The 24,987-nt window shown below is 61.2% G+C and overlaps 2 protein-coding genes across 3 annotated transcripts; both read right to left on the reverse strand.

The window, feature by feature from the left end:
* Positions 1-2,646: 2,646 nt before the first annotated feature.
* On the reverse strand, positions 2,647-23,230 carry LOC116789712 (maestro heat-like repeat-containing protein family member 6). 2 transcript variants are annotated; one of them, XM_032693851.1, is made up of 16 exons: positions 23,163-23,230; positions 22,857-22,921; positions 22,320-22,742; positions 22,004-22,152; positions 21,626-21,773; positions 21,201-21,388; positions 20,980-21,114; positions 20,588-20,702; positions 20,281-20,418; positions 19,758-19,934; positions 19,471-19,626; positions 19,211-19,312; positions 18,882-18,984; positions 18,569-18,612; positions 12,456-12,468; positions 2,647-2,956 (listed from the first exon to the last, which is right to left on the reverse strand). In XM_032693851.1, the coding sequence occupies exons 1-16, from the start codon at positions 23,188-23,190 to the stop codon at positions 2,757-2,759; spliced, it is 2,184 nt and encodes a 727-aa protein (XP_032549742.1). In that variant the 5' UTR covers positions 23,191-23,230; the 3' UTR covers positions 2,647-2,756. The 2 variants fall into 2 exon arrangements, with proteins under 2 accessions (XP_032549742.1, XP_032549741.1); XM_032693850.1 differs by lacking the exon at positions 18,569-18,612 and having other exon boundaries at positions 12,456-12,512.
* On the reverse strand, positions 7,534-9,552 carry LOC116789723. The gene is made up of 4 exons (XM_032693870.1): positions 8,832-9,552; positions 8,483-8,547; positions 8,156-8,368; positions 7,534-7,870 (listed from the first exon to the last, which is right to left on the reverse strand). The coding sequence occupies exons 1-4, from the start codon at positions 8,950-8,952 to the stop codon at positions 7,607-7,609; spliced, it is 663 nt and encodes a 220-aa protein (XP_032549761.1). The 5' UTR covers positions 8,953-9,552; the 3' UTR covers positions 7,534-7,606.
* Positions 23,231-24,987: the final 1,757 nt, after the last annotated feature.

A 24,987-nucleotide genomic window follows, 5' to 3' on the forward strand; every position in this document is an offset into this window, starting at 1 on the left:
AAGCCATTTGTGGTTCTCTGTCTGCAAGCTGCACCGAACCTTAGCATAAGATTAATATGTCTTCCAGGTTCCTTAACTGAAAGCACATTGAGTTTAAATTCTAATTGCTGTACTCCATGTAAAACTTACGCAGTTGTTTTACATGTGTCACATGCCAAGAGAATAACAGTGTGCAGAAGAAAGGCAAAACCAGTCTGGTATATGTTTCCTGCATCTCACTGAAGTACCATTTTCCTGGGCACTGCCTGAGGCAACAATCACCGACAAAGCTCTGTGCAAACATTGAAAATAAGAAAAATTAACGGTCACAGCCACTTTCTCAACATCAGACAGACTGACTAAGCAAACCTGACTTACATTACTTCTCCTTTTGCTCTGACTCAGTGATTTAGGATTCACATCAAAGAACATCGATCAAAATAAAGAACTTGCTGTTTTGCCACTAACATGTATTTGATCCACGAATTCACAATTCTTTTTAGAAGGTAGTGATGGGAATTTCAAATGTTCTATAGGAAATACCTTCTTCACGTCCTCAAGTTTTTAAAACAGCACAGCTGTAACCAGTTTTGGTACACAAACCCTTATTTCATCACCAAGACAATCAAGTAACTATTACTTGCTGTCAAGTCCTAAACAAGTGCACACAATGAAGGGTATTATAAAGTCAGTTAACTGGCTGATTACAGATCAGTGTGGGTTTATTTCAGGTTTTAAGTAATTCTTTACTTAATGTTTCCACCTTACAGGGATTTTTAGAGTGACTGCATATAATTTTTTTGCTAGGCTACAGAAGTTGCTATGGAAGTTGTCTTTTCATTAGTCCAGCACACAGATGGTAGACAGGTAGGTAGCCTGGAAAGCACAAAATGCTCTGACATTTGGTCAGTTTTTCAGAAATATCTGGGGGATTTGGTTGTTGGCTTTTGTGCTTGTTTGGATTTTTTCCTTTATCTAGTTTACATCTACAAAAAGTAGCATGTCTAAAATCTTTCACTGGAAATAACAAAACCATTATGAGAAGCACAAAACCACACGGTACTGAGAATATTTTACACAAATTGCAAGGATTAGTGAAGGAAAACTGAACTCAACTTTTAACCAAACCAATAATAGGTTCCATTTTAAAAAATGCTATCCATTTTAATGTGTTCAGCATTAATTTGCTTGTAATTTTACAGTGCTGGTATGAGACACCATGAGCTATTTGAGTTTCTGCAGATGTTTACTGTCTGAATTCCTAAACATGCAATCCTCATCATGCTGCCAGTGACATTCCTACCACTCTAGAGATACCAACACTAAGACACACCTGCATACGCCTGTTGAAAATCCAGGGCTGAAAAAAGAGAACAACAGCATTTATCCACAGGAAAGAAAGCCTGTAAGCTTTGGTTACTAGGTGAAGTTAGCAGGCCAGCCTGGGGAACTCATGGTGAGCAAGAGCTTTCTGGTGTGGCACACTTTGTCTGGGAGCAATCTTCGTCAGTCAGAGTGCCAATTCCAGCGCACTGCTCCTGCAAGTGAACAACTGCCTTTCCACCAAGGAAAGAAAGCCCTTAGCCTCTGTCTCTCCTGTGCAGTGTGTGGGCCACTCTTGGCACTCTATGGACACAGAAAGCTTTCTGTGCTGGCATCTTCTGTCTGGGAGGAATCTTCATCCATATGCAATTTTGGAAATCAGCCCTGCCCCTGCCCCTTCCCCTGGCTGGTAGCACCCCTTGCCCTCCTTGTCCCCAGCCAGGCCAGCCTGGCCCCCTTGGCGCTGTCCCCACCCTCCTGCCCAGGCCTCCAGCCCTTCTGCCGCAGGCCCGGCCGACGCCCCGGGCAAGCGCCGCAGCAGCCGGCCAACACCTGGGCAGGACACAGATGGCACTTCCTGCCTGGGACAGGGCTTCTGGCCATCTCCAAGGACCTTTGGCTCAGGGATCCCCACAGCTCCAGCCTTTGCCCAGCTGCTCTGCTGCAAGCTTGGAGGCTTCAGCACAGCACCACCAAAGGCCAAGGGCACTTCGGGCTCTTTCTCTTCTCACTGCACACCTGGGCAAGTGTTGCTGAGTACAAGTGTAGCGCTAAACCTGCATTATATGGGAAATCTGTTGTTTAAATATGTCTTAAAATGGCTTTTGGTGGTCTCTGCAAACACGTGCTTCTTCTTCCCAGCACCCCCCACGACAAGTGTTATCCATGCAGGAATGTCCTGGGAAGGTGTCCTGAGGTGTTTCCCATTGGCCTTTGTTAACCCCTTCCTGTGATTGGGTGTTCCTGTAAGCCCCTTGAGACTTCTAATTGGTTACTCTGTGAATCCTCCTGAACCCTATAAAATGTAACATCCCCAACAATAAACCCTCTCTTGCCTCCTCTCCACGCCCGGTGTGCTGTCTCTGTGCCTGCCATGGGACCACGTGCGTGGGGGGAGGGGAGGGCACCTCTCCCCTCCAGCCTCAGGGACAGAAGAAACCCCTGAGAAAACCCCTGGAGTTCCCTTTCCCCATCCTTCAAGACGTCGGAATGGTTCTTCAGATGGAAACGGAACTAGAACTGGGCCGCCCCACGCAGAGGGTGGGGAAAGGGATCCAGACACAAGGACCCTTTTGCCCCTCTTCCCCAATGCCCTGTGCAAACTGGGCCCCAAAAAACACTCTGTGTGTGGCAAGAGGAATTTTATATTCCTATGCTGGACTAGAGGGAAGTGCTTCCACAGCAGGGGTCTTCCTCGCAGGCTCACGTGGCCGCAGCAGACACCGCTTCCCACATCAAGCCTCCCCAGAGCTCTGGCAGCACAGCCAGAAACTGCCCCGCAGAGCAGGACAGCTCCGGCAGGCCCCGCACAGCCAGTCTGGCAGCTGCTGCAGCTGGGGGGATGCAGCTCTCTGAGCAGCTTCGATCTCTTTGCAGCTCTGAAGCGCCAGGCTTGAGATGGCGGGGCTGGTGTCATTCCTCAGACCCTGAAGAGCTGCAACAGGGAGGAACAGAGCCAAGGTCAGAGCCTGGATCTGTGGCGACCCAAGAAGCTCCTCCTGCCAGGACCATCCCACCCAGCTCTTGCCATGGCCAGGAGGGAGCAGGGTCCAACGGGATCAGCTGGAAGGTCCTGGCCACCAATACCCCCCCGTGCCCCTGAAATCTCTCTCTGCTCTGCCCAAGCCGTCCCTCATCCGTGCAGGGAGCAGAGCCCTCCAGAGCCAGGGCAGGATTGCAGCTCCCTGCCCGGGCTCTGTGCTCCTCCCGCCAGCCCCCGCTGCCCTCACTCACTCTTGATGATGTCCTGCAGCTCTTCAGGCTGTCCCCGCAGATACCTCCCGGCCATCCCTGGGAACACAGATGCTGTCAGGGCCCCAGCGGCACAGCTCCCCCACTGCGGTGCTGCCGGCCCGGCCACGCACCCTCCTGCCCTGGCAGGGCTGAGCCCGGGGCCTTCCCGCCTCGGGACTCCCCAGGGCTGGGCTGGCACAGGGCGGCAGCAGCCACCAGGGCACTCGGGGCTCCCCAGCACATCCCTGGGCCGCATCCTGCTGCCGCTGCAGCAGCCGGGGCTGGGGCCGAGCTGCAGCGGGGCGGGGAGGGACCTTGTGGCTCACCCATGAACCTGACGGCCGCCTCTCGCAGGGGCTCCTGTGGGCTCTCCAGGTACGACAGGGCCTGGCGCAGGTACTCGGCCACTCGACCCCGCTCCTTTTCCAGCTGCAGAGAGAGGCAGGGCACGGAGGGAAGGGTTGGCTGGGGCTCTGCCCCTTGGCCAGGCGCTGCCTGCGCCCAGCACTGGCCTCCCCTGCCCGCACGCCTCAGGCAAGGCAGCAACGTGTGGGGCGCAGGCCGCTGTCCCGCAGGCGGCTGCAGCAGTGGGCAGGGGCACAGTGCCAGCCCCACACTCTGAGCGTCGGGGACTGGGGGCTGCTCCAGCCTGGGTCTGGGGCTTCATGGCCGTCCTTACCAGGCACTCGCTGAACCTCCACAGCTCCTTCCTCTTCACTATCTTCTTCAGGTCCCTCCTCTTCAGGAAGCCGACCACACAAAGCAGCGCTTCCCCAGAGGCCTGCAGAGCAACAAGCACTGGGAGATGGCACCACGGCCCAGGGCAAGGGACCCGTGTCCCTGGAGCAAGGCCAGCAGGAGGCTGGAGCCCATCAGGTGCCAGGGCAGGACACCTGCTGCCACGGGGACACCAGAGCCCACAAGTGCTCACCTCTGCCACTCTCTGGTTCTCATCGTGGCAGTGGAAGAAGAGTGGAAGCAGGCTCTGGCGCACGTGTGGCTTCAGGGCCTTTTTTCCCTCTTTCTCCCCTGTCATCATCACCCCACGGAAGAGGAGGACGGAGGACAGCTGCACACTGCTGTCAGCCTGGTGGAAATGAAAAGACCTCAGCACTGGCTTCTCCAGGCCCACCTGGGCACAGGCCTGAAAATCCACAAGGCACAAAGTTTCCTGCCAGCACCCGTTGCCTGTGGCTGCGGGGCACAGAGCCTTACGCTGTCGAAGAGCGGCTGCAGCGCCTCAGCCAGCTGCAGGGCGGTGGGGCTGGAGAGCTGGATGCCTTTGTCGGAGAACAGAAAGCCAAGGACGCTGACAGTCCTCCCGACCAGCTCTCCATCTGCGTCCCACAGGAGCTGCACGAGGCTTTCAGTCAGGCTGCACATTCTTTTGGCCTGTGAGGAACACAAGGCTGTGCTGTGAAGCCATGAAGGGGCTGTGAAGCAGCGCCAACCCCGCTCCGGCGGGGCAGCCCCATGTGCTGCCGCGGGGCCCAGAGGTCAAAGGCCTGTCCCGAGGGACTCGGGCAGCTGAGCAGGGAGGCAGCAGAGCTGGCAGCAGCTGTGCTCCCCAGCCCCAGCATTGCAGCACGGCTTCGGCCAACTGCTCCTTCCTCACCATCACGGCATCCTGGCTGAGCACCACCAGGCCTCTCAGCACTTGGCGGCGCAGCTCTGGGCACTCGCTCCACAGGTGCCTTGAGAGGATCTGCAGGACGCTTTCACCGCACTCCCTCACGTCCAGGTAGACCAGGGCCTGAAAGGTACGGAGCGCTGACAGGCTGCCCGGCCGGCAGCAGCCCACACCCGCACAGGGCTGGGCCCAGGTAGCAGCACAGGGCACGGTACCGTCCCGGGCAGCCCTGCCCAAAAGCAGCAGTGGCTCTGCAGAGCCCCTGGGCTCCCTGCCCTGCGCAGGCCACTCGCCCGCTCCTCTGTGCCACCCAGCCCTGGCATTCCTTGGCCTTGAGGAGCCATGAGGGAAGTGCGAGTGCTGGTAGCAGAAGGACCCAAAACACAGCTGGGGACAAGTGTCGCCCCAGCAGCAAGGGGCCAAGGGCACACAGTGGAGCCCCCCCTCTGCCCCAGCTCCCTTCACTGGGCTTCCCCCGCAGATGTGGCTGCACAAGGCCAGAGAGGTGGAGGCAGCTCGGCCAGGCAGCGCTCGCCATCAGGCTCACCTCCACAAGGAACGCCATGGCAGGGAGCTCCCAGGGACACATCTCCTCACTGAGCAGCTCCAGGAGGCAGCACACAATGCCGCAACACCAGGGGGTGCAGACAGAGCCCATCTCCCTGGCAGGAGGGAAACAAGAACTGTCGTGCCTGAGCTGGCTGGGCAAACCTCTGCCGGGACTCACTCCCAGAGGCCTGGTCTTTCCCCAGCACCCCGGCAGGGGACCAGGGCACTCTGGCAGGCGGCTTCTCCTGTGCACCCGCCTCTCCCAGCCTTTGCCACTCTGCTCGGCCATCCCTGGGTGACAAGGCCCTCTGGCCCACGACCACGGGCACTGCGTGGGGTGCCCCGTGCAGAGGGCAGAAATGACAGGGGCAGTGAGGACAAGGGGGTCTCACCTGGCCAGCAGACCCACTGCGTAGTGGTGGGTGTCGGCGTTGAGGAGCGTGTCCCAGCCACACTTGCGCTCCAGTGCCACCAGCACGCTCTCGCAGCGCAGACGGCGCAGCAGGGCTTTGAGGGTCAGCACTGCAAACCTGCGTGCAGAGCAAAGCCCAGGTCATGCTGGGAGCCCTGGCCAGCCCCGAAGGCGTGCCAGGGACAGGAGGAGTGGGATGGAGCACCTGTTGGGCTTGGTGGGAAGGCTGCGTTGCTTCCGGCACTCCCTCCACAGGGTATCAACCTCCTCCGGCATCTGCACTGTGCTGAAGAACACTTGGAAGAGCAGATGCACAAAGAGGTTGGGGAAACACTCCCTCACTGCCCGTGTGCAGCAGAGCAGATGGAGGATCTTCCAGAGTGCCAGTGTTGCCTGCAAAAAGGAAACCAGCCGGAGACAGTGCTCAGTGCCTGGACATCCATGGGGCAGGGCCTGAGCGTGGCAGGGAGAGGCCAGGGGAGACACAGCAGGAGCAGCCGGCCTGGTGCCCCTGAACCTGCCCCTAAGCCAGCTTGCCAGCCCAGTGCCTGAGGCAGGGAGAGGTGACGCTGAGCAAAGGCCAGTTCCAGAAACTCACAGCCAGGGCAAAGACTTCCGTTTCGTCCCCATCAGAGGTGCGCACGCTGCAGGCTGGCCAGCTTCCCAGGACGAGGGCAAGGATCGTCAGCACCGACTCTGCAGTAGTTCTCAAGGAGATGATTGCTCTCCACATGCTCACAGCAGCCCTGGGGGGTCAAAGCTCTGTGTCAGAGGCTCTCAGCCACAGTGCCACGGCCTGGGCACTTCCCGCTCCCAGCTGACAGAGCCACAGCACCCTGAGGAGCAAGGAGGGCACATGGGAGCAGGATCCGTGGCTGGCATGCTAGAGGCTCCTTGGAACTCTGGGCCTGACAGACACCTGGGACGGGCTCTACAGGCTGATGCGCTGGTGAGCCCTGGAGGCAGAGGGGCCCCATACCTGTCACAGCATGGGGCAGAGCGCAGCAGAGTCACCACCACATCCACGGGGTGTGCCTCGACCAGAGCCAGAAGAGTCTTGTCTAGTCTGCGCTCAGCACACACATTGGCCGTGAGCCACCGGTGGATGTACCTGACGAAGGCTGGCACCTGCAGGGGGCACGGGGCAGACTTGGAGAGCTGCCAGAGCCAGCAACTTGCCCGGCTTCCCCCGACAAGCGCTTCCCTTCCCACCACTCTGGGCTGGCCTCAAAGGCTGAGGGGGCCCAGTGGAGCTGGCGTGAGGGCCCGCACAATCCCTGCAGGGCTACAGCCCTGGCCACAGGCTGCTTACTTTCTCGGCATTGGAGACACCATTCTCCACAAGCAAATCCAGCAGGGCAGCGCTGGTCTCGGCATTGCAGAGGTCAGAGTTTGCCATGCCCCCAGCGCCCATGGCGATGGTCTCTTCCCTCCAAACGCAGCTGGTGAATTGGCAAACCATCTGCAGGAGAAAGGCAGGAAGACAGGGATGTGCCCTGGAGAGCTCCGACAGCGGTGCCAGGCTGAGCAGTGGCAGCAGGCCCAGCCCAGGAGGCCGTGGCTGCAGGTACCTGTGCTGCCCTGCGGAAGCGGCCACGGGCGCGGTCCTGCTCCTGTGTCCGGTCCCGGCCTGGATCTGGCAAAGAGCGAGCGCGGTCAGAGCTGAGGGGCTGCGGGACAGGCCGCAGAACACGGCCCAGCCCTGCGCTCCACAGGCAGGGCCAGCCCCGGCATGCCCAGTGCATGGAGCTGCCGGGGGATCAGCCCCGGGCCCTCCTTCCCCCTCCCTTTCCTTGGCCCTGTCCACAAGGGATGGGATGGCAAGAGGCCCATCTGGCTGTAGCCACCAGCCCTGGGGCCCAGCTCTGCCACTCACCCTCCTGCAGGGACTGGGACTGCTGCGCCTCCTCAGGCTGCTGGGATGGGGCAGCTCCAGGGCCTTCCTCCTCCCCCTCCTTCAGCCAGGCCAGCTTGGGCACCCTGGGGGGTCTCTGCTCCATGGCTCTCTCTGGCTTCATGGCTTCCTGCAGGAGAGATGGCACGGAAAAGCTCTGGCTCACCAAGTCCTGCACAAGTGCCTTGAAGGCACCTGCAACACAGCAGGTTTGGGAACGCTCCGGCTCATCAAGTCCCAAAGTCTGGGCTGGAGGGGCCTTGGGGGAGTTGGAGAGCTGCCAGAGGGAGCAATTTTCCCAGTTGCCCCCGAGAAGTGCTTCCCTTCCCACCACACTCTGCTGGCCTCAAAGGCTGAGGGGGCCCAGCAGACCTGGCTTGAGGGGCCACACAATCCCTACCCACAGGCTGCTTACTTCCACAGAGACAACTCTCTCCCCAGGAATGTCCAGACCAGGAGCACTGGGCGGGCACTGAACGACTGCGATGTCAGTGTCTGCCTCGTCCTCGGACGTTGCGCTGTCAGCCTTGGCCGTGAGCTCACTGGGCGTGGGGTCAGGCTGTGCCACGACCTGGATTGGTGTGATCTTGGTCTTTGGACGCCGAATGCCCACGGATTTCAGAACGGCCTACAGGAAAGCAAAGGGCAGGGAAGAGCGGGATGTGCCATGGAGAGCTCCGGCAGCGGTGCCAGGCTGAGCAGTGGCAGCAGGCCCAGCCCAGGAGGCCGTGGCTGCAGGTACCTGTGCTGCCCTGTGGAAGTGGCCACGGGCACGGTCTTGTTCTTGTGTCCGGTCCCGGCCTGGATCTGGCAAAGAGCGAGCGCGGTCAGAGCTGAGGGGCTGCGGGACAGGCCGCAGAACATGGTCCAGCCCTGTGCTCTACAGGCAGGGCCAGCCCCGGGATGGCCAGTGCATGGAGCTGCCAGGGATCAGCCCCGAGCTCTCCTTCCCCCTCCCTTTTCCTGGCCATGTCCACAGGGGATGGGATGGGATGGGATGGGATGGGATGGGATGGGATGGGATGGGATGGGATGGGAAGAGGCCCAGCCGGCTGCAGCCACCAGCTCTGGGGCCCAGCTCTGCCACTCACCCTCCTGCAGGGGCTGGGGCTGCTCCACCTCCTCAGGCTGCTGTGCAGGGGCAGTCCCAGGGCCTTCCTTCTTCTTCTTCCTCCTGAGAAACCTGCACAGGCTGAAGCGTCTCTCCGCCATCCTACAGTTGGGCCTCAAGGGCACCTGCTGCAGGGGTTGGAGACGCCAGGGAAAAGCTCCGGGGCACGAAGCCCCAGAGAATGGCCTCGAGGGCACCTGCCGCAGGGCCTGGAGACTCCTCGCCGAAGCTCCGGGTCACCAAGCCCCGCGGTCTGGCCTCGAGGGCACCTGAAAGACAGAAAAGCCTACGAAACGCAAGTCCTGCAGTGCGGCCTCAAGGGCAGCTGCCGCAGGGATCGGAGACACCTCGCAAAAGCTCCGTGTCACCAAGTCCCGCGGTCTGGCCTCAAGGGCACTTGCAGCACAAAAACGCCTCCAAAACGCGCCGGATCAGAAAAGAACGAGTTGGCTGCACGGGGGCTCCGCACAGCACCGCTCTGTCCCGTCTGTCCCGTCGCACGCTCCGAGGAGCACTGAGGCGTGGCCACCTCACCACCGCTACTAAGTCATCACGTGTCACAAAGGGCCCTGTGACACGCTGCCCCGTGCCATCCCATCGTGTCACAAAGGGCCCTGTGACACACTGCCACGTGCCCTGGAGCCTCCCCTAGCCCGGCCAACCTGCCCCAGGCGGGAAGGAGTCCGTTCTCCAAAGCACCCAAGACACGAACTTTAGGCACAGCTGAAAAACTAAGCAAACCCTCCCCTGCTGTGCCTGCCCACGGCAGCAGAAGGAGCCCCCTCGGCTGCCGACGCAGCCGCAGCGGGAAGGCCACGGGGCCGCCACACAAGCTGGCACGGGCTCCTTGGGAGAAGTGCCGGCTGGTGGCCCTCCCGAACACGGGGCTGTGACACACAGAAGGACTGTGAGGGCAAGGTGTCTTAGTTTAACACGATTACAACGTAGAAATCAAGAAACTTCCGGTGGAAGTGTGGAAAAGGAAAAGAAACAGCTTTTTATTAACCAAATCTGAATAAACAACAAATGGTGCAATCAAAACCTTTTGGAAGAAACAAAACAAAGTCCCAGCTCCCCAGGTGGAGGGAGAAACCCACAGCAACCTGGGGAGTGGGGTGGCAAGGTAGGACTGTCCCAGCACTTCAACAGCTGCTCGCAGCCACCTGTGCTTGCAGCCAGCACTGGAAAAAAAAAAAAAGTCCTTTTTCCCACAGGCCGCCTGAAGGCAGAATACCTTGCTCTGAGATGGCTTGGTCTCTTTCTTGTAGTCGTTCTCCACGAGGTGTCCCGTGGGGAAAAAAAACTTCCTCTCAGGCAAAGAAAAAGCAGGCAGCCAAAACCGGACTCCCCGCTCTGTCCGGTGCACACCAAAACCAAAGAAACCCCCCAAACGACAGACTCCCGGTCGTGCCTGTGGCAACCGTGCTTCGGGAGACCTCCCCCTCTCCCTGCTCCCGCGCTGCCCAGCGCCTGCGGCTCCGCTCTGCCCCCACCCCATCCCCGACTCCCCCTATCCCAGAAGAAACAGACTGGGGGGGTGAGGGCGAGGTACCCTAGGGAAAAAATTCCCACATCTCCTTTCAAACCTATGACACAACGGCACCAATGCTGCTCCCACCCCATTGGCCAGGGCTGCAGCAAAATCAGCCGCTCTGGCAAGTCCTTACTCAAGGAGACCTGTCACCACCCCGAGTCCTGGCAGGGCTGGTGCTCCTCTCCTGCCCAAAGAGCTGTGCCCCCGGGGGACGACTCCTGAGGAGGCCCAGGCGTTGTGGCTGCTGCTGCTCCTGTGCACAGCCTGCTGCTCTTGTCTGTGGCTTGGGCGGCAGCGACCGCGCAGCCCTGCCCGAGGAGCCCCGCGCCCTCCCCGTGCTGGCAGCAGCTCCGCGGGCCCAGAGCTCTGGCTCAGCGGGCTCTGGGACACAGCCCCGTGGGCTGGGCAGCCGCGGGGGCCCGGGCTGGCCCACGGCCCTGCCCCTGCCCCTGGCCGGCAGCTGCCGCAGTCTGGGGTAGGAGAGGGACTGCGACAGCAAGTGGGTTCCAGCGAAGTAAAGGATGGAAACACACACTGTCACGCAGTGGAGCTATCACCGTGCTATCACAACTTTATTGAAGCAGGGCTTGCACTTCTATAGGGGAGGGTCAGGAAGGCACTGGAAAAAAGGGCGGAGCATGGGACTGACATGGGAAACAGCCAACCAGGGAAGGAAGGAGGGAACATGGAATCAGCAGGAGCCAACGGGGAGAGTATCTGCAATGCAGCAGATGGGAATCAATAGGAAAAATGGGGATATCCGTGAGAGGAAAATACACTGAAATTGGAAAAACTTGGAATAAAACTGTCTGAACAAGTTCTTTGGTAAACCCCGGTAACAATAAACCAGTCTTTTTCTGTATTAGTCTTCTCTCGGTAACAGTGTCACATAGTATCGATCCCAGGCAGGTACTTAACCATTTGTGCTTCTTCCTGCACCTGCCTCAGCTCCTGTTGCCGTATTTGGAACAGTTCTTTTTCTCGGCAGGTGCCTTCCTCAGGAGGCAGCACCCAGCGGTCGTGCCCCGCCAGGGACCCCTTGCCCTCCTTGTCCCCAGCCAGGCCAGCCTGGCCCCCTTGGCGCTGTCCCCACCCTCCTGCCCAGGCCTCCAGCCCTTCTGCCGCAGGCCCGGCCGACGCCCCGGGCAAGCGCCGCAGCAGCCGGCCAACACCTGGGCAGGACACAGATGGCACTTCCTGCCTGGGACAGGGCTTCTGGCCATCTCCAAGGACCTTTGGCTCAGGGATCCCCACAGCTCCAGCCTTTGCCCAGCTGCTCTGCTGCAAGCTTGGAGGCTTCAGCACAGCACCACCAAAGGCCAAGGGCACTTCGGGCTCTTTCTCTTCTCACTGCACACCTGGGCAAGTGTTGCTGAGCACAAGGACCCTTTTGCCCCTCTTCCCCAATGCCCTGTGCAAACTGGGCCCCAAAAAACACTCCTGAGCCTCTGTGTGTGGCAAGAGGAATTTTATATTCCTATGCTGGACTAGAGGGAAGTGCTTCCACAGCAGGGGTCTTCCTCGCAGGCTCACGTGGTCGCAGCAGACACCGCTTCCCACATCAAGCCTCCCCAGAGCTCTGGCAGCACAGCCAGAAACTGCCCCACAGAGCAGGACAGCTCCAGCAGGCCCCGCACAGCCAGTCTGGCAGCTGCTGCAGCTGGGGGGATGCAGCTCTCTGAGCAGTTTCGATCTCTTTGCATCTCTGAAGCGCCAGGTATGAGATGGCGGGGTTGGTGTTGTTCCTCAGACCCTGAAGAGCTGCAACAGGGAGGAACAGAGCCAAGGTCAGAGCCTGGATCTGTGGCGACCCAAGAAGCTCCTCCTGCCAGGACCATCCCACCCAGCTCTTGCCATGGCCAGGAGGGAGCAGGGCCCAATGGGATCAGCCAGAAGGCGCTGGCCACCAATACCCCCCGTGCCCCTGAAATCTCTCTCTGCTCTGCCCAAGCCATCCCTCATCCGTGCAGGGAGCAGAGCCCTCCAGAGCCAGGGCAGGATTGCAGCTCCCTGCCCAGGCTCCGTGCTCCTCCCGCCAGCCCCTGCTGACACCACGCTGCCCTCACTCACTCTCGATGATGTCCTGCAGCTCTTCAGGCTGTCCCCGCAGGTACCTCCCGGCCATCCCTGGGAACACAGATGCTGTCAGGGCCCCAGCGGCACAGCTCATCCCCGGCGGCGCTGCCGGCCCGGCCACGCACCCTCCTGCCCTGGCAGGGCTGAGCCCGGGGCCTTCCCGCCTCGGGACTCCCCAGGGCTGGGCTGGCACAGGGCGGCAGCAGCCACCAGGGCACTCGGGGCTCCCCAGCACATCCCTGGGCCGCATCCTGCTGCCGCTGCAGCAGCCGGGGCTGGGGCTGAGCTGCAGTGGGGCGGGGAGGGACCTTGTGGCTCACCCATGAACCTGACGGCCGCCTCTCGCAGGGGCTCCTGTGGGCTCTCCAGGTACGACAGGGCCTGGCGCAGGTACTGGGCCACTCGACCCCGCTCCTTTTCCAGCTGCAGAGAGAGGCAGGGCACAGAGGGAAGGGTTGGCTGGGGCTCTGCCCCTTGGCCAGGCGCTGCCTGCGCCCAGCACTGGCCTCCCCTGCCCGCACGCCTCAGGCAAGGCAGCAACGTGTGGGGCGCAGGCCGCTGTCCCGCAGGCGGCTGCAGCAGTGGGCAGGGGCACAGTGCCAGCCCCGCACTCTGAGCGTCGGGGACTGGGGGCTGCTCCAGCCTGGGTCTGGGGCTTCATGGCCGTCCTTACCAGGCACTCGCTGAACCTCCACAGCTCCTTCCTCTTCACTATCTTCTTCAGGTCCCTCCTCTTCAGGAAGCCGACCACACAAAGCAGCGCTTCCCCAGAGGCCTGCAGAGCAACAAGCACTGGGAGATGGCACCACGGCCCAGGGCAAGGGACCCGTGTCCCTGGAGCAAGGCCAGCAGGAGGCTGGAGTCCATCAGGTGCCAGGGCAGGACACCTGCTGCCACGGGGACACCAGAGCCCACAAGTGCTCACCTCTGCCACTCTCTGGTTCTCATCGTGGCAGTGGAAGAAGAGTGGAAGCAGGCTCTGGCGCACATGTGGCTTCAGGACCTTTTTTCCCTCTTTCTCCCCTGTCATCATCACCCCACGGAAGAGGAGGACGGAGGACAGCTGCACACTGCTGTCAGCCTGGTGGAAATGAAAAGACCTCAGCACTGGCTTCTCCAGGCCCACCTGGGCACAGGCCTGAAAATCCACAAGGCACAAAGTTTCCTGCCAGCACCCGTTGCCTGTGGCTGCGGGGCACAGAGCCTTACGCTGTCGAAGAGCGGCTGCAGCGCCTCAGCCAGCTGCAGGGCGGTGGGGCTGGAGAGCTGGATGCCTTTGTCGGAGAACAGAAAGCCGAGGACGCTGACAGTCCTCCTGACCAGCTCTCCATCTGCGTCCCACAGGAGCTGCACGAGGCTTTCAGTCAGACTGCACATTCTTTTGGCCTGTGAGGAACACAAGGCTGTGCTGTGAAGCCATGAAGGGCTGCAGCGCCAACCCCGCTCCGGCGGGGCAGCCCCATGTGCTGCCGCGGGGCCCAGAGGTCAAAGGCCTGTCCCGAGGGACTCGGGCAGCTGAGCGGGGAGGCAGCAGAGCTGGCAGAAGCTGTACTCCCCAGCCCCAGCATTGCAGCACGGCTTCGGCCAGCTGCCCCTTCCTCACCATCACGGCATCCTGGCTGAGCACCACCAGGCCTCTCAGCACTTGGCGGCGCATCTCTGGGCACTCGCTCCACAGGTGCCTTGAAAGGATCTGCAGGACGCTTTCGCCGCACTCCCTCACGTCCAGGTAGACCAGGGCCTGAAAGGCACGGAGCGCTGACGGGCTGCCCGGCCGGCAGCAGCCCGCACAGGGCGCGGCACCGTCCCGGGCAGCCCTGCCCAAAAGCAGCAGTGGCTCTGCAGAGCCCCTGGGCTCCCTGCCCTGCGCAGGCCACTCGCCCGCTCCTCTGTGCCACCCAGCCCTGGCATTCCTTGGCCTTGAGGAGACATGAGGGAAGTGCGAGTGCTGGCAGCAGAAGGACCCAAAACACAGCTGGGGACAAGTGTCACCCCAGCAGCAAGGGGCCAAGGGCACACAGTGGAGCCCCCCCTCTGCCCCAGCTCCCTTCACTGGGCTTCCCCCGCAGATGTGGCTGCACAAGGCCAGAGAGGTGGAGGCAGCTCGGCCAGGCAGCGCTCGCCATCAGGCTCACCTCCACAAGGAATGCCATGGCAGGGAGCTCCCAGGGACACATCTCCTTGCTGAGCAGCTCCAGGAGGCAGCACACAATGCCGCAACACCAGGGGGTGCAGACAGAGCCCATCTCCCTGGCAGGAGGGAAACAAGAACTGTCGTGCCTGAGCTGGCTGGGCAAACCTCTGCCGGGACTCACTCCCAGAGGCCTGGTCTTTCCCCAGCACCCCGGTAGGGGACCAGGGCACTCTGGCAGGCGGCTCCTCCTGTGCACCCGCCTCTCCCAGCCTTTGCCACTCTGCTCGGCCATCCCTGGGTGACAAGGCCCTCTGGCCCACGACCATGGGCACTGCGTGGGGTGCCCCGTGCAGAGGGCAGAAATGACAGGGGCAGTGAGGACAAGGGGGTCTCACCTGGCCAGCAGACCCACTGCGTAGTGGTGGGTGTCGGCGTTGAGGAGCGTGTCCCAGCCACACTTGCGCTCCAGTGCCACCAGCACGCTCTCGCAGCGCAGACGGCGCAGCAGGGCTTTGAGGGTCAGCACTGCAAACCTGCGTGCAGAGCAAAGCCCAGGTCATGCTGGGAGCCCTGGCCAGCCCCGAAGGCGTGCCAGGGACAGGAGGAGTGGGATGGAGCACCTGTTGGGCTTGGTGGGAAGGCTGCGTTGCTTCCGGCACTCCCTCCACAGGGTGTCAACCTCCTCCGGCATCTGCACTGTGCTGAAGAACACTTGGAAGAACAGATGCACAAAGAGGTTGGGGAAACACTCCCTCACTGCCCGTGTGCAGCAGAGCAGATGGAGGATCTTCCAGAGTGCCAGTGTTGCCTGCAAAAAGGAAACCAGCCGGAGACAGCGCTCAGTGCCCGGACATCCATGGAGCAGGGCCCGAGCATGGCAGGAAGAGGCCAGGGGAGACACAACAGGAGAAGCTGGCCTGGTACCCCTGCACCTACGTTCCCCTGCTGTGCCTGCCCACGGCAGCAGAAGGAGCCCCCTCGGCTGCCGACGCAGCCGCAGCGGGAAGGCCACGGGGCCTCCACACAAGCTGGCACGGGCTCCTTGGGAGAAGTGCCGGCTTGTGGCCCTCCCGAACACGGGGCTGTGACACACAGAAGGAACGTGGGGGGCAAGGGCACCAGTGCTGCTCCCACCCCATTCCCCGGGGCTGCACCAAAATCAGCAGCTCTGGCAAGTCCTCGCCCAAGGAGATCTGTCACTGCCCCCAGTCCTGGCAGGGCTGGTGCCCGTCTCCTGCCCCACACAGCTGTGTCCCCGGGGCACTTTTCTGCCACAGGGCAGCCAAAGCCAACGGGCACTGATGTCTGCGCTCTTGCAGGGGGCTGTTGGGAGCGGCAGTTGGAGCAATTGGTGGCCGTGCTCGACAGCTGTCAGAAGGCAGAAGCACTTTCTCCTTGTGGGAATGATTTTTTTCGGGCAAGTGATGAGCTGCAGCACAAAACTCCCCTCAGTTGCTGAGTTTTGCAGGAAGATTAGATTGGTCAGACATCCTGTCAAGTTTCCTTGTGTTATTTGGCCTTTTTTTCTTGCATTCTGCAAAATAAAAGCTATCCGGTCTGATGTTCAAAGCTCCAGGTTCTGCATGTCCAGCTGCGACTCCCAGCTGATAGCCAGGGCTTTGGGGAAAGTGGAGGGGACGGGGAGAACTCAGGGATGCAAACCTGTTCCGTGTCTCTGATTAAGGTGCCAGCCTCCTGAAGGAGCAGCCAAGACAAGTGCTGGCAGCAGACGTCTTTTGCCGGTTGCTGTTCTCGCATGGACACAGGGCACACGTGTTGCCGTGAATGCAGAACACTTGATGCAAGAGCAATGGGGGGCCATGCATTGGTAGGGAATGGGCTCCAGCAAGCCCAAAGTAGGATCCTCTAGCAGCAAAAGCTGAGCTTGTGAACTGGGCCATCTTTGCAGCAGACACCACAGTGCTGACTTCCCTCCATCCTGCAACCTGAGCCAGAGGAGGCCTTGCTTCAGCTTCTGCTGCTTCTTCCTTCCACTGCAGAAAGGCCCGCGTTTCGAGTTCAGGAGCCCATGCCTGTGTTTTTAAGGTGCCTGCCTGGACGAGAGGTTGAGCAGCTGCACCCCAAGGCTCCTGTGCCATGGCAGTCTCTAAGGATGGCCCCAGCGCCACTGCCTTGGGACACCTGAGCGTGGAAGGGGAGTCTGCCCTCAGGGACGGCCATGGAAGTCGGTCAGGATGACAGGCTGCCCCTGAAGCAGCCAAGTGTTGCTGTGAGGCTGGGCAGTCAATAGAAAGGCCTCGTGGCCTCTTTTCCTGAAGCCTTTGGCCAAAGCCGGTGCAATTGTGCCCACAGCATGCCCGCTTTTGGCATGTGTGGTCGGTGTGGGTGCCTGGCTGAGGAGGCCCAGGCGTTGTGGCTGCTGCTGCTCCTGTGCACAGCCTGCTGCTCTTGTCTGTGGCTTGGGCGGCAGCGACCGCGCGGCCCTACCCGAGGAGCCCCGCGCCCTCCCCGTGCTGGCAGCAGCTCCGCGGGCCCAGAGCTCTGGCTCAGCGGGTTCTGGGACACAGCCCCGTGGGCTGGGCAGCCGCGGGGGCCCGGGCTGGCCCACGGCCCTGCCCCTGCCCCTGGCCGGCAGCACCCAGGGGACGTGCACCGGCAGGGCCCCCTTGCCATCCTTGTCCCCAGCCAGGTCAGCCTGGCCCCCTTGAGGGTGTGCCCACCCTCCTGCCCAGGCCTCCAGGCCTTCTGCTGCAGGCATGGGAGATGCCCCGGGCAAGTGCCAGAGCAGTCGGCTGGCAGGGAACCGGGAGGCTGCCCGGGGGGGCTGTTTATGGCCTCTGCCCCCCAGTTGCTCAGCCCTACCCACAGCCTGTCCCCTCAGGGCCTCCTCTGCCCAGCCTGTCCCCTTGCAGCCTCCTGCCGCCCACTCCCTCACGCATTCCCCTCGCTGCTTCCCGCTCCCTTGTCCCAGCAGGGCCTCCGCAGCACCTCAGCCCTTCAGGGCCTCCCAGCGCCCCGTCCCCTCAGGCTCTCCCCCAGCCCCAACAACCGGCCCGGCAGCGGCGCAGCCCTGAAGGAGCTCCACGGGAGCTGGCTCAGCTCAGGAGGTACCTCCCAGCCCTCAGCAAGCCAGACAGCAACACACGGGCAGGCCACAGATGCTGCTTCGCGCCTGGCACAGGGCTTGTGGCCACCTCCCAGGACCAGCTTCTCAGGGATCCCCACAACTCCAGGCTCTGCCCATCCGCTCTGCTGCAAGTGTCGAGGTTCCAGCAGAACCCCCCAAAGCCAAGGGCCTTTTGGGCACTTTCCCTTCCCCACTGCACCTTTGGGCAAGTGTTGTGGAGCACAAGGGCCCTTTTTCCCCTCTTCCCAGATGCCCTGTGGACACCGGGCACCAAAAAAAACTCCTGAGCCTCTGTGTATGCTAAGCGGAATTTCATAGTCTCAAGCTCGGGGAACAGGAACTGGTTGCAGAGAGGTGTGTGTCGCGCAGGCTCAGGTGGTCCCATCAGACAGGGTTCCCAGGATCAGTTCTCCGCTGACCTCCGGCAGCTGCCCCACAGAGGAGCCTCCCTATTCTGCACATCAAACTGCTGGCACCTGAAGAAGACTGAGGTCTCTGGACAGCTCTAAGGATTTCCTGGGTTTGAAGTGCCAGGCTTTTGACAGTAGCGCTGTCGGGAGTCATGCCTTCAATAACTGGAAGAGAAAAGAACGGAGCCAAGGTCAGAGAGCAGATCTCTGGCGAGCCAAGAAGCCCGTCCGGCCAGGACCATCCCACCAGCTCTTGCCATGACCAGAAGGGAGCAGAGCCCAACGGGATCAGCCAGGAGATGCTGGCCACCAATCCCCCCCGTGCCCCTGAAATCTCTCTCTGCTCTACCCAAGCCGTTCCTCATCCGTGCAGGGAGCAGAGCCCTCCACAGCCGGGGCAGGATTGCAGCTCCCTGCCCCGGGCTCTGTGCCCCCCTCACCAGCCCCACTGCCCTCACTCACCGTCAATGACGATCTGCAGCTCTTCAGGCTGTCCCTTCAGGTACCTCCCGGTCATCCCTGGGAACACAGATGCTGTCAGGGCCCCAGCGGCACAGCTCCCCCACTGCGGCGCTGCCGGCCCGGCCACGCACCCTCCTGCCCTGGCAGGGCTGAGCCCGGGGCCTTCCCGCCTCGGGACTCCCCAGGGCTGGGCTGGCACAGGGCGGCAGCAGCCACCAGGGCACTCAGGGCTCCCCAGCACATCCCTGGGCCGCATCCTGCTGCCGCTGCAGCAGCTGGGGCTGGGGCCGAGCTGCAGCGGGGCGGGGAGGGACCTTTTGACTCACCAATGAACTTGAGGGCCGCCTCTCGCAGGGGCTCCTGTGGGCTCTCCAGGTACGACAGGGCCTGGCGCAGGTACTCGGCCACTCGACCCCGCTCCTTTTCCAGCTGCAGAGAGAGGCAGGGCAGGAGGGAAGGGTTGGCTGGGGCTCTGCCCCTTGGCCGGGCGCTGCCTGCGCCCAGCACTGGCCTCCCCTGCCCGCACGCCCCGGGCAAGGCAGCAGCGTGTGGGGCGCAGGCTGCTGTCCCGTGGGCGGCTGCAGCAGTGGGCAGGGGCACAGTGCCAGCCCCGCACTCTGGGCATCGGGGACTGCGGCTTTGGGGTCGTCCTTACCAGGCACTCACTGAACCTCCAAGGCTGCTCTGTCTTCAGCAGCTTCACGAGATCCTTCCTCTTCAGCAACCCCGCTGCACGAAGCAGCGCTCCCCGAGAGGCCTGCAGAGCAACAGAGACCAGAACATGGCATTGCAGCCCAGGGCACGGGACCCATGTCCCTGGACCAAGGTCAGGAGGAGACTGGAGCCTTGGAGGTGCCAGGGCAGGAGACAGCCCAGCCCCCCACTGCGGGGACACCAGACCCTGCAAGTTCTCACTTCTGCCACGTCCTGGTTCTCATTATGCCAGTGGAAAAAAAGTGGGAGCAGGCTGTAGGTGACACGTGTCTTCAGGGGTTGTTTACTCTCCTCCACTCCCAACTCCATCACCTTTCGGAAGAGGTAAATGGAGAGCACCTGCACATGGATGTTGTCCTGATGGAAAGAAAGAGGAGAAGACCTCAGCACCGGCTGCTCCAGACCCACCGGGGCACAAGCATGCACATCCACAGGCCACAGTTTCCTGGCAGCACCCAGCACCTGGGGTGGGGGGCACAGAGCCTTACGTGGCCAAAGAGTGGTTGGAGCATCTCAGCCAGCTGCAGGGCAGTGGGGGTGGAGATTCGGATGTCTCTGTCCTGGACTTCATTGATGAATACAGTGAGGGTCGCCCAGACCAAGTCTCCGTCTGTATCCCACAGTACGTCCATGAGGCTCTGTGTCAGGCTCCACATGCCGTCAGCCTGTGTGGAACACAATGCTGTGCTGTGAAGCCATGAATCATGGAATCCTAGAATATCCCGAGTTGGAAGTGACCCACGAGGATCATTGAGTCCAGCTCCTGGCCCTGCACAGGACCATGCCCAACAATCCCATCGTGTCCCTGAGAGTGTTGTCCTTGAGCTCTGGCAGACTTGGGGCCGTGACCTCTTCCCAGTGGGGCCTGTTCCAGTGCCAGAGCACCCTGTGAGTGAAGAACCTTTCCCTACTCCCCAAGCTAAACCTCCCCTTGGCCCAGCCAAGCCCAAGCGATTGCGCTCCCCAGCCCCAGGCTGCCGGCACAGCTTCAGCCAATTGCCCCCTCCTCACCATCACAGGATCCTTGCTCAGCACCACGAGGCTTCTCAGCACCAGGCGACGCATCTCTGGGCGCTCGCTCCACAGGTGCCTTGAAAGGACCTCCAGGATGCTGTCGCTCCATTCAGTCATGTCCAGGTAGTCCAGGACCTGAAAGGCAGGGAGCAGTGACGGGCTGCCCGGCCGCAGGAGCCCAGACCCGCACCGGGCTGGGCCCAGGCAGCAGCGCAGCGCACGGCACCGTCCCGGGCAGCTGCGGCTGCGAGAGGGCAGAGAGGTGGAGGCAGGTCAGCACGGCAGCGCTCGCCATCAGGCTCACCTCCACAAGGAATGCCATGGCAGGGAGCTCCCAGGAGGTCTTTTCCCTGGTGAGCAGCCTCAGCAGGCAGCGGGCAATCCGGTAATACAAGGGGCTCGAGGCACGGAGCATCTCCCTGCCCGGGGGAAACAGGCACCATCAACCCTGAGCCGGGTGGGCCAACCTCTCATGGGACTCACTGACAGAGTCCTGGTCTTTCCCCACCAGGTTGGGAGGGGACGAGGGCGCTCTGGGAGGCGGCTCCTCCTGTGCACCCGCCTCTCCCAGCCTTTGCCACTCTGCTCGGCCATCCCTGGGTGACAAGGCCCTCTGGCCCACGACCACGGGCACTGCGTGGGGTGCCCGTGCAGAGGGCAGAAATGACAGGGGCAGTGAGGACAAGGGGGTCTCACCTGGCCAGCAGACCCACTGCGTAGTGGTGGGTGTCGGCGCTGAGGAGCGTGTCCCAGCCACGCTTCCGTTCCATTGAAAGCACGACACCTTCACACTCCAGATGAAGCAGGGCTTTGAGGGTCAGCACTGCAAACCTGGGTGCAGAGCAAAGCCCAGGTCATGCTGGGAGCCCTGAGCAGCCCGAGGGCATGAGAGGGTCAGGAGGACTGGGACTGAGCACCTCTTGGAGTCTGTTGGAAGGTCGTATTGCTTCTGGCATTCCCTCCACAAGGTGTCAACTTCCTCTGGCATCTGCTCTGGGCTGATGGAAATCTGGAAGAGCAGATCCACGAGGAGACGGGGGGAATACTTTCTCAATGGCTCTGGGCCCTGGAGCATCTGGAGAATCTCCCAAATCACCCTGGTTGCCTGCAAAAGATAAAGCACCCAGACACAGCTCTCAGTGCCCAGATGTCCATGTGAAAGAGCCCAGGTGTGGGAGGGACAGGGCAGGGAAGACGCAGGGGCAGCCCCCAGCCTGGTGCCCCTGAACCCGCCCCTAAGCCAGGTTTCCAGCCCAGCGCCTGAGATGCAGTGCTCGGGGAGGATGGAGAGCTGCTGGAGAAGCAATCTGTGGGCAAATAAAGTCCAGTTCTAGAAACTCACAGCCAGGGCAAAGACATGTGTTTTGTCCCCGTCAGAGGTGGACGTGCTGTGCAGTGGCCAGTCCTCCATCACGGGGAGCAGCTCTGGCAGCACCTTTGCCACTGTCCTTCCTGATGAGGCGATGATCTTCCACAGGGTTGCAGCAGCTCTGCGGAGTCAGAGTTCTGTGTCAGGGGGGTGCTGGCCAAAGTGCCTCGAGGAGCAGGGAGGGACCATGGCAGCAGGATGGAGGCTGACATGGCAGGGCTGGGAAACAGAGGCTCCAGATGGTCCTGGAACTCTCCATCCCTCTGGCAGACCACGTGGGACAGGATGGACAGGGTGATGCGCTCAGAAGGTTGGTAAGCCCCGAGCCGTGAAGGCAGGGAGGCCCTGTACCTGTCACACGATGGGGCACAGCGTAGGAGGGTGAGCACAACATCAGCAGGGTGTGCCTCAGTCACCCTCAGAAACTCCGCCAGCAGCTTCTCTTCTGGAGTCACGTTGGCTGTCAGTCTCTGGTGCACATTCCTGATGAAGGCTGGCACCTGCAGGAGGCGTGGGGGAAGAGCTGCCAACTTGCCCAGCTTCCCTGACAAGTGCTTCCCTTCCCACCACACTGTGCTGGCCTCAAAGGCTGAGAGGGCCCAGGGGAGCTGGCTTGAGGGGCCACAAGCCCCTGAAGTGGCTTGAGCCTTGGGCGCAGGCTGCTTACTTGCTCTGGACTGGAGACACCATTCCCCTCAAAAATATCTGGAGTGGGAGCAGAATTCACACTCTCCCTGGGCACGAGGTCAGTGTCTGCAGTGCCCTCGGTCATTGCAGCATCGGCCTCCGCAGTGAGATCGGGCGGTGCAGGGCCAGAGTTTGTTGGTTCATCGCTCAACGGGATGTCAGGGGTTGCAGTGCGATCCATCGATGGGCTGTCAGGGTCTGTTGTAGCATCACTCAAAGCAGGGTCAGACTTTGTTGCGTGAACAATCGTTGGGGTATCACAGCATCCTGTGCCATCAGTCAGCGCGGTGGTGACATCAGGGTCTGCCTTGAGCTCAGTCGGGCTGGGGTCAGGCTGTGCCATGACCTCAGTTGGTTTGGTTGTGGTCCTATTACGCCGAACGCCCAAGAATTTCAGAAAGGCCTGCAGAAGAACGGAGAGCAGGGAAGAGAGGGATGTGCCATGGAGATCTCCGACAGCGGTGCCAGGTTGAGCAGGGACAGCAGGCCCAGCCCAGGAGGTCGTGGCTGCAGGTACCTGTGCTGCCCTGCGGAAGCAGCCATGGGCGCGGTCCTGCTCTCGTGTCTGGTCCCGTCCTGGATCTGGCAAAGTGCGAGCGCGGTCAGAGCTGAGGGGCTGCGGGACAGGCCGCAGAACACGGCCCAGCCCTGCGCTCCACAGGCAAGGGCCAGCCCCGGCATGCCCAGTGCATGGAGCTGCCGAGGGAAGAGTCCCGGGCCCTCTTCCCCCCTCCCTTTCCTTGGCCATGTCCACAGGGGACGGGGTGGGATGAGGCAGAGCCAGCTGCAGCCACCAGCCCTGGGGCCCAGCTCTGCCACTCACCTTCCTGCAGGGGATGCAACTGCTCCATCTTCTCCAGGTGCTGGGATGGGGCAGCTCCAGGGTCTTCCTTCTTCCAAAGGGCCTGAGCAGGCTCAGGCGTCTTCCCGCCATCCCACAGCCTGGCCTTGAAGGCCCCTGCAAGAGAGAGACACCTCGGAAGATCTCCGGGTCACCAAGTCCGGCAGGCTGCCCTCGAGGCCACCTACCGCAGGGATTGGAGACTCCGGAAAATTTCCAGGTCCCCAATCCTGCGGTCTGGCCTCGAAGGCACCTGAAAGAGAGAAAAGCCTAACAAACGGTATGGGTTATCAAGTCCTGCAGCCTGAGCTAAAGGACACCTGAAAGACAGAAAAGCCTAGCAAACGCTAGGGATTAGCAAGTCCTGCAGTGCGGCCTCAAGAGCAGCTGCCGCAGGGATCGGAGACACCTCGCAAAAGCTCCGTGTCACCAAGTCCCACGGTCTGGCCTCGAGAGCACTTGCAGCACAAAAACGCCTCCAAACGCTCCGGATCAGAAAAGAACGAGTTGGCTGCACGGGGACTCCGCACAGCACCGCTCTGTCCCGTCTGTACCGTCGCACGCTCCGAGGAGCACTGAGGCGTGGCCACCTCACCACCACTACTAAGTCATCACGTGTCACAAAGGGCCCTGTGACACCCTGCCCCGTGCCATCCCATCATGTCACAAAGGGCCCTGTGACACCTTGCCCCCTGTCCTGGGGACTTCCCCCGCCCAGCCAACCTGCCCCAGGTCGGAAAGAGTCCGTTCTCCAAAGCACCCAAGACACGAACTTTAGGCACAGCTGAACAACTAAGCAAACCCTCCCCTGCTGTGCCTGCCCACGGCAGCAGAAGGAGCCCCCTCGGCTGCCGACGCAGCCGCAGCGGGAAGGCCACGGGGCCGCCACACAAGCTGGCACGGGCTCCTTGGGAGAAGTGCCGGCTGGTGGCCCTCCCAAACACGGGGCTGTGACACACAGAAGGACTGTGAGGGCAAGGGCACCAATGCTGCTCCCACCCCATTCCCCGGGGCTGCACCAAAATCAGCAGCTCTGGCAAGTGCTCGCCCAAGGAGATCTGTCACTGCCCCCAGTCCTGGCAGGGCTGGTGCCCGTCTCCTGCCCCACACAGCTGTGTCCCCGGGGCACTTTTCTGCCACAGGGCAGCCAAAGCCAACGGGCACTGATGTCTGTGCTCTTGCAGGGGGTTGTTGGGAGCGGTAGTTGGAGCAATTGGTGGCCGTGCTCGGCAGCTGTCAGAAGGCAGAAGCACTTTCTCCTTGTGGGAATGATTTTTTTCGGGCAAGTGATGAGCTGCAGCACAAAACTCCCCTCAGTTGCTGAGTTTTGCAGGAAGAATAGATTGGTCAGACATCCTGTCAAGTTTCCTTGTGTTATTTGGCCTTTTTTTCTTGCATTCTGCAAAATAAAAGCTGCCCGGTCTGATGTTCAAAGCTCCAGGTTCTGCATGTCCAGCTGCGACTCCCAGCTGATAGCCAGGGCTTTGGGGAAAGTGGAGGGGACGGGGAGAACTCAGGGATGCAAACCTGTTCCGTGTCTCTGATTAAGGTGCCAGCCTCCTGAAGGAGCAGCCAAGACAAGTGCTGGCAGCAGACGTCTTTTGCCGGTTGCTGTTCTCGCATGGACACAGGGCACACGTGTTGCCGTGAATGCAGAACACTTGATGCAAGAGCAATGGGGGGCCATGCATTGGTAGGGAATGGGCTCCAGCAAGCCCAAAGTAGGATCCTCTAGCAGCAAAAGCTGAGCTTGTGAACTGGGCCATCTTTGCAGCAGACACCACAGTGCTGACTTCCCTCCATCCTG

Source organism: Chiroxiphia lanceolata, chromosome 7, assembly GCF_009829145.1.
Source record: "Chiroxiphia lanceolata isolate bChiLan1 chromosome 7, bChiLan1.pri, whole genome shotgun sequence".
Taxonomy (NCBI): Eukaryota; Metazoa; Chordata; class Aves; order Passeriformes; family Pipridae; genus Chiroxiphia; species Chiroxiphia lanceolata.